An 8,674-nucleotide genomic window follows, 5' to 3' on the forward strand; every position below is an offset into this window, starting at 1 on the left:
AAAGTAATAAAAGAAAAACCACCAAGTTTGAGGCTTGTGCTTGTACTTAAATACTTATTTGACATTAAGCCTTCATTACGCACATGTTCACTATTTGGGTAAATGAAACTAGCACTTACGGGAGAAAGATTTGGTCTCTCAGAGACAACAGAGTGCTGATTTTTAACTAAATTCTTAAAAGCTATGATGGCAGCACTAACTGCAGTTTTAGTTCAGAGTAATATCCCAGAATTATTTGTACCGCAATTGTTTGCAAGATTTTAGAAAATACCTTTCACAAGTGATAACATAAAAAGATTTCTAGTAAAATTGCAAACAAGCCACTGTTTCCTAGAATAAGAGACTGAAATAAAAATTGCGATTTGCTTATACTATCTATGGCCCATTTTTGTGGTCACCTGACCTAGCCATTTTCCTTCTTTTGCATCATGGGTTATGTTGTTCAAAACTACCTCCCAAACATCCAGAACCAGGAATCTGTTTTTTTTAAAGCACAGCTGTACAAAGTCTCAGTCACAGATGACCAAAGTTTGAGAAAATTATAGCTGCCAGTGCCAAGCTATGTATTTATGTCCTCCTCTTCCACAGGCAAAGGCTGACACAAGAACTTTCATATGAACAGTTGTGAAAGTGTAGCATAGATAATCTATAGATAACTTTGAAAACGAAGACATGTTGTCTACATTAAATAAAACAATTCAAGTGCTGTCTGTGTTAAGTTTCCATTAGGTAGAAAAAATGTCAGTGTACAGTTAAATTACTGGCAATGAAGTGGAAAATAAGGAAAAGGGCTTGAAATGACCAGTTCCTTTTTACTGTAATTGTTTATGACAAATATCAGTCTCTCACAGATATGGACACATTGACAAATTTATAAAACATTACATTCTTCCCCCTCCTTTTGTCTGTTTAATGTGCAGTAAAATTACTAATGAACTACACTGATGCACGTCCCCCTGCCTGCCCTGCCAAATGACCTATAACTATGAATTAGGAAGCAACTAATTCTTAGTCAAAAAGATGTAGTACAAAATCTAATCTCCAGTCTTACATCAGCAGGTAGGGATGCTCCATACCTGGAACATGTTTGTAAGCCTTTTAGTGACCAGGCAGGAGGCAGCTGTAGATGGAGAAGAGCCTTCCTGATCAACTGGGAGAGAAGACAGTGAGAAAAGGGGGTCTTATGGCTCATGTAAGGCACTGAGCATACAAATGTGTGCACTCAATCTTCTTTACATCCTGGACATCCTGTATGACCTGCTGCCATCAGATGCCTCTGCGCAGCAGATAGCCCTCTTGGATAGTCTTTGGTAAAGGAAGCTAAGATGCTGCCCACAGTTGTCCACCTCACTGCAGATCATACCTGTTGGAGCAGAGGTGGTGAAATGTGATGTTTGCCCTGGTCTAGGCCATCACAGGGTTCAGTTCAGCAAAGGAGTGCAAACTCAGGTACACCTGCAGCTGTAGAAAAGACATGGCCCTGTAGACTGGGGTAGGTAAGAGACAAGAGGTTCTCCTGCCTGCAGAAGCAGTCAGCTGCCCATGCTTGTTTGTCAGGTTCTTTGGTTATGGCAAGGAAAGGGGACCTGCAAAAGCTGAGCTGCTAAGATGCAGCCACTTCACCCAGCCAACACGAAATAACCAGCAGTGGCACACTTCACCAAACTGATTCCCAACAGGAACCAAAGAGCCTTAGTGCCAACCAAAACTAATTTGGAGCTTGTTCTGACACTCAACTTCTCTCACAGAACATGCCCTGGGAGGGCAGAGGTGGCATTGCTGTCACTCCTCTCCCTGCTTCTACCCAGCAGCTCAGATGCACACTGCCCTGAGAGCAAAGAGGTGCAGCAACCACACTCCTCTGAAAAGGCTGGGATCCATGTCTGAGGAATGAACACCATGCTCAGAGGGACATCTGGATGGAGTGTTCCCAGTCCATCTCACAACTGCTGCACAGGTCTTTCTAGCCCTTGCTGGTGCAAGACACGGAAGTAGACAGGATCTGCAGTATGCTCACAGTGCTACTCCAGCTGTAAGAGACCAGATGGAGCTGGGCAGGGCTGCCAAGAGACAGCAGTGGTTGACTGGCTGTCTAGCAGCGGTGGCTCTCTGCTGCACTCTGTGATTCGCCCACTCCTTATGCCAGCTCAGCAACTGCTTCAAAACCCAAGCTCCAACTGACATTGCTGAGCCGGAAGGAGTACGCAACAGGAGTTTTGGGGAAAGAAACAGATGTGAAGGGATGAGGGGAGGTTTTATTGCAGGAGGTAAAAGAAAGATGAAGGGCTTGCCTGGGAGGAAGTAGGCAGCAGCCATAAGCTGGCTGTCCAAAGGCTTTTGATGTATGCACTCATCAGTATCTTTGTCATTTTGGCCTCAAACCAAGCCTCTGATGGCCTCTATGCAAGAGTAATTTGGTTTTCTCTAGACTTCTGTAACTCTGTCCAGTGCTAACAGAAAAGCTGCCATATTTAAACAGCCTACAGTGAAAGGAAGTCAGAATGAAGAAAAGCTCTGAAGAAAGGACGTTCTCTTCTATATTTAAAGGCACAATACATACTGGCAGTATTACAGCTCTCATTTTGGTGTCTTTCTGCAGGACAGCAACCACGAAAATCTTTTGACAAAGACTGAACTGCCTGGAGGACACTGTTGCCCCATTCCAGTTACTGTTTATGAATGTTAAGTACTCAGATTGCAGAGTTCTTCCTTACAGCTTCAAAATGTGTAAGTGAGCCTGATAACATTGTTAGTGTTTACAAATATGGTCAACAGATACAAATGGGATTTTTCTACTAATAAGACTGTTTCTAAAAATCCAGTAGCAACCTTCTCTTCCCAAAAAAGCAAAGAGCTCCCCTCCCACTGCAAAATCCAAGTATCCTTTTCCTTACATAGCTGCTCTTTGCTACACAAATTACACAATGAGTTCAAAGCCAAGAGGGATAGGAATTTTATTTCTCAACTTCTAAAAGATTAATACAAACAATAGAAAGTAGACAAAATTAAAAACCTCTAAAAAAAGTTGTTCTTGTAAAAGTGCTCTATAAAAAAAGTGAAGGCAAATGACCAAACACATTTTAGTAAATTCTGTGTATTGCAAACTGTGACAATGATGCATGCAATTATCTTTGGGTGTTCACAGATTCTTAGTGTCTGTTTGGTAACATTTTAAATACATTAAGAAAATTCCACCACAGCAGTACTGTTAAAAATACAAAGTAGAAGAAGGCTTACAGATCAGAAGTATTGCAAGAAACATGCTTTAGGAATCAACTCTGCTACATACTGTGTTCAGCAGTTAATAAAATGTGTCACTTATGCACTGAGATGCACTTGAAAAAGAAATAAAGTTGGTTCCAGGTTTGCTAAAGAAAGCAAAATGTCCCCTGAGGACATTACTCTAGCAGTCAAAGCATTTAGCTTTATACTTTAAATATTCACTTTTGGGTTGTTTTATTTTGGAAAAAAAAAAATCCCCATGAATAGTTTTTGCTATTATTCCGGTGTTATGGTTTATCAAGATCAGAGTAAGTAATTTGGTTAAAAATTCACGTTTTTAATTTCTAAAATGTAAACTTCTCAAGTAATATTTGTATAGTTAGCATAGTGTAGTAAAAGTGGTGATGGTTAAGAAAAGAGAAAGAGTTACATTAAAAATCTTCAAGAACATTACTAAAAGACAGTGGAATATGGATACACAAGAACACACAGACAAATATCTAGGATGCTGTTTTAGCCACATAAAAGACAGAGACTTTTCTTGTGAAGGAAAGGCAGTTGTTATTCATGTCATGCTTGAAGGTAATTCTCCAATGACCTTCCCTATAAGAGGAAAAAAAAAAGTTTATTAAATGCCATCTTCTTAAGCTGATACATTTCTCTTACAAATCACAACAGAAAAGCTCCTTTGCACTGAGAAAAACCAAAAAATTACTTTCCTTTGCTGGATGTTGGTATCCTCGTAATATCATAAAATTTTTAACTGGCTTTTTTACTTTGCTCTGATTTTCTTATGATCCTAAGGTAACACAAGAATAATAAACTAAATATTTGATTTATCAGCAAAAAACCACTAAGTGACATCCTGGGCTGAGCTATGCATTTCTAAAAGAATCATAAATTAATCATCAAGCTCTTTTGAGAAAATATTTTGTAGTGTATCTGTATGATGTGATCACCTCAGAATAGGTAGACACACACACAGACACAGACCCGTAAAAAAAGAAAAAGTAGAAAGGCTGCTTAAATAACAGAAGAACATATGCAATGGTCATTAAAAATTTTATCTTAGTTGCATGAAGAATTACAGATAGCACCCAAATTAAGAAAATCTGCTTTTGCTTCACCCTCAACAAGTTTTTCCAGAAGAGCATCTCATGTTCAGTTGCTCCCTTTCTTTCAGGTTCAAAAGAGGTTCAATCCTGTTTTGTTAAACCTATGTAGCAACAATCAAAGCCATGCTATTGATGAGGCAAAAGCTCAAGTGCAAGCTCAGGAACAGCTGGCAGCAGCAAGGGGAAGATTTTACAAGTACTTTAGGTTTTAGCTTAAATTCTGCCCTTAGAGAAAACATTGATTTTTTTCTTTAATAGCACTCTCATCAAAAGAACAGACTTCAGTGTTTCTGCCTCTCTGCAGATTTTTCAGCTCTTCAGCAGGAACTATTTTTATTTTATCTTTTAAGGAGGAGTAACCCCTTCTGAATATCCTACTTCCACATTTGTTTGTCAAGCAAAAGACGTAGACTTTACAAGTTATGGTGTTGTTATACCCAAAGCTACTAGCATGCATGGCCTTTCTTTCTCCTGCTGCAATCATTGATAATCTTTGTGACAAATGGGAGAAGCCAGACTGGGAATCATGGAACTGGATCCCAAAGATTTGTACATGTTGGACGGTCACCCACCCACCTACTCTATAGGTGTTACATAGGTAAAGGCAATGCAGAGCACTAAGGCAGAGTTCAGGGAGTAGCTCATCCTTTAGCCCTGTGCTGAAAAAGGTTACAAAGGATGTGATGACAGATTGCCTCAGCTCCTTTCTGCTTCCACTGGTTTTGCTGCTGTACCAACAGTAAGCACGGGAAGAGCCTAAGGACAGACACAGCGAAATGAACTGCAATATGACATTAAAGACAAAAATGTATTTTAACATGATTCTTGCTTAACCTGTGAGCTAGTCATCAGAACATATAAAATTGCCACAGCTTGGCCTTACCTCTCCAAGCTGGGTATGTGACTGTCTACTGTCTGGCTGTGTCAAACATAGCTGTGTGTCTTAGACAATTTTAATTAGTTTGGATGCTACTAATAACCTTACTGCTGATCAAACACAAAAACACAACCCCTGAACAAAGAAAAAACAACTTATAAACAAAACAACTCTAGAAAGAGCTGTAGAAAAGAGACATGCTTCAACTGCCACACCTAAAAAACCCAGAAAACAGTCTGCAGAGCCAACAGGGAAATGATGAACACTCAAGCAAGAACTCAACACTTAAAGAACTATCACCATGTGTCTTTGTCCCTCCAAGGGCTTGAGTTTCAAATCAGAGTGGTTGTCATGGCATCTATGACTTTATTACCTGATTTCAGAGCAGAGCACAGGATCGGGGTTCTCGGAAGGGATTGCTCCCTGCAGGAACCCCAACAAGCAAGGCATCTTTGCAGGCATTTTGCATACAGTACTGCTGGAGTTCTGCAGCTGCCTGAGAGACCTGAAAAGGAAAAACAAATCCAGAGAGGAAACTAATTCATTCACAAGCATCTATTAAGCATTTCCTCTTGAAGAGCTATTATCAAACAGAGCTGGAGTGCAGCCAAATCACCTCTTGGATTCTAAAACACCAAGTAAATTAGCACAGAAGCACAATTTACAAAGCTCTGATGAAGCACCCATGAAATACTATGCCAGTGATAAGCCAGAATAGTGCAGAGGACTGAGGTGCAAGTGTGATGCAATTTCTCCTTGTTAAAATGCTCAGAGCCATCATCATTTTCCAGTATACTGTAGTGTTTTCAGGTTTATATTTGAACTCTTCTATCCTCTGATAATTTTTTTAAAGGATTTTCATTCCAAACTTCTAAACAACACAGAGTATAACAAGGAATGAAAGCAAAAAGATGAGGATGAACAGCTTTTGAAGTCCAAATTGTCATCTTCCGCCAGCAGTGAAGTGAGAACTTCAAATCCACACTCTGGCCCCCCAAAAGGAGAGTTCAGAGCTGCAGAACAAGCCCAGGATCCCAAAGGTAAAATGTCTTCAGCACTGAACTCCCCTGCTCTCCTTGTGGATGGCAAGTCAGTCATGTGCCTACATTTTTGAAGGAAAATGTAGAGGAATTCCCAGCTTCCCAGACACACATTAGGAACACCTCAGTGAACTGTTAAAACCCATGCTGTCTGATACATATTTTATAAAAGAAAATACTAAACATATTGATGGAACTAAAAGTTCCTCTCTGACCTCACCTCTGCCTTTGTTACAGGACTCCTGAAACACTGGTTTTTCTTCCTACACAGCTCTGCAGTGTTGCCAAAACAACAGCCAGAAGTACCATTCAAACTTCCCAGCCTCCTGTCTGAAGCAACCACCCTGGAACCCCAGAGGAATTTTGGTTCAGGGCCATCCCATAGAAAACTATCTGGAAACACATGGGAAATCTGGCCTAGCACACACTTTTGTTTGCTATTTTGCTGCTCTCCTCTTCACTGTCTTCCAGCTCTCCTCCAGGCTCTCCTCCAGGACACTCATCCTGATAACTGCCTCAATTTACCGAGCAGTTGTCAGCACTTCAGGGAGTTGTTACAAGAAGCTTTTTCCCTCAGCCTCCCAGGTTCTCTTGAGCAGAGTACAGGGAGAAGTATCAGCAGCAAGGATTCCTGCTAAGGCAGCAGGTTTTGTCAGTCCTTCCTTACCTGAGGAGAAGCCATTTCTGGAGGCTGCAGAGTTGTCCTGCCCTACCCAGTCCCTTGGACCCCCTGCAGCATTAGCACCCTTGCCTCAACTGCAGTGCCTGCCCCTTGTGGTGCCCAGCTGTGCACCACATGGCTATCAGGCAGAGATGCCACTAGCCAACACTGGTCAGGCCAAAGCCATGTGGAGCTTTTTCCTTGAAGGGTTAGCAGTTCCTACAGCATCTCTTTGCACTTTGCTGCCAAACTCCCCCCACACATACTGAGCTATGTATATCCTGGTATATCCTCAAAAGATACAAACCAGAACTGCCTACTCTTGGTCTTACCTATGCCCTATAACTTTCTTATTTTCTCCTGTTCACACAGAAATTTTCTGCAGTATTGCATCACATGACAAACACGCTCCCTTCAGCAGCCTCCTGCATGCAAGATGTGTATGGGTACTTCTTTCCTACTCAGTTTCCTCTTTCTGAAAATATTGTTCCTGTCTGCTTTTTTAGCCAGCAGGGTAAACAAAATCACCACTGGAACTTGGCAGTATGGAATGTATTTTTAAAAATCCTTTCATAACCAGCTTCCGTCTGGAAACACATTGTCTATTCAAAGTAGATGAAACAATGTTTTCTCCTATTTCAGTGCTTGCTAAAACTGAACCGAGTGGTTTTTCATCTGCTGAATATATTTCACGTTGTTTTTATACTGTATGTAGAGAAACACAGATGACACCATTTATTTTTAATCGTGTGTCATTTCAAAGTCATGAACAGGCTCCTAGAACAGCAGAACTGGAACGAGACTGCTGTGCACAATGCTGCAAGAAAAATGAGACTGAGGTCCATCAAGGACAAGCCTCCCTGGAATACAAGCAAACTCATGAAAAATAGGCAGCCTTGGGAAGTCCAGCTCCAGAACATGTTACTGCCACAAAGTAACACCTGTAAACTACAAACTATGTCTCTTATAGCCACTACCCATCTACAAAAAAAACAGTGGGGAGGATGTATCTGCCTCAAAAAGAGCAGGAACAGAGATCCAGGCACCAACAATAACTGCTGGGCAACCATTTCAGTGTTTGACAGTACCCCTCTTGCCACAAGAGTCTGTATTTCTACTCTGAAACAGTCTGTTTTTCACATATTCCCACACCTCACTGCAGTGATAAACACAGTCGCTTCTAGTGAATAAAGCATCTGCTGATTCAGTTTTGCTAATAAAATGTAGTAACATCAGCAAATTGATTAGGATGATATCCAAAAGCTGTAGTGGTTTCACCACAATGAGCACGTCAAATTTTCACCCGCCCAGGCCAGGACTAAATAATTTTGAATTATTTTAAAATAATTTAGCTAAGTTCCTGCAGCTCAATGTGTTGGCACAGTCGTTCAGACTGAGGAAGCTCGTCTTTTGTGACTGGCCAGAGAAAAATGGCGAATGCAAGGAGGGAGACAAGGAAAGTGCAAGATAGAAACTAATTTGACCTCCATCACTTCACAGACTATGCTGGACTTTGTGCGTGGTGATGGACCCCCCACATCTGCTGGAAACCAAGAGCTGTCTCGGTCAGGTCACCAAACCTGAGGAGCTGGCAGATGACAGGACTGCCTCATCATGATGCCTTTGTCTGGAAATGTGCAAGCAGGAGAAGGTTCATGCATGCGTAGCAAATCGCCTGCCTTCCCCAAGTGTGCCAGCGGGTACCACCCCGCACCGCCTCCCCCTGCAGATCCTGCCAGCGCTCCGAAGCGGGGGGGCG

General features: G+C 41.5%; 1 protein-coding gene across 1 annotated transcript in view; it reads right to left on the minus strand.

Moving 5' to 3' along the window:
* Positions 1-2,929: 2,929 nt before the first annotated feature.
* GNG10 (G protein subunit gamma 10) overlaps positions 2,930-8,674 on the minus strand; it is a 13,767-nt gene continuing 8,022 nt past the window's right edge. Inside the window, exons 3-4 of the mRNA XM_017728278.1 lie at positions 5,588-5,719; positions 2,930-3,825 (exon numbers count right to left, since the gene is read on the minus strand). Of these exons, the coding sequence (XP_017583767.1) occupies positions 5,594-5,719 (126 nt within the window). The 3' untranslated portion in view covers positions 2,930-3,825; positions 5,588-5,593. The remainder of the gene's footprint in view (positions 3,826-5,587; positions 5,720-8,674) is intronic.

The sequence above is a fragment of the Corvus brachyrhynchos genome, unplaced genomic scaffold (genome assembly GCF_000691975.1).
Source record: "Corvus brachyrhynchos isolate BGI_N302 unplaced genomic scaffold, ASM69197v1 scaffold90, whole genome shotgun sequence".
NCBI classification, from domain to species: Eukaryota; Metazoa; Chordata; class Aves; order Passeriformes; family Corvidae; genus Corvus; species Corvus brachyrhynchos.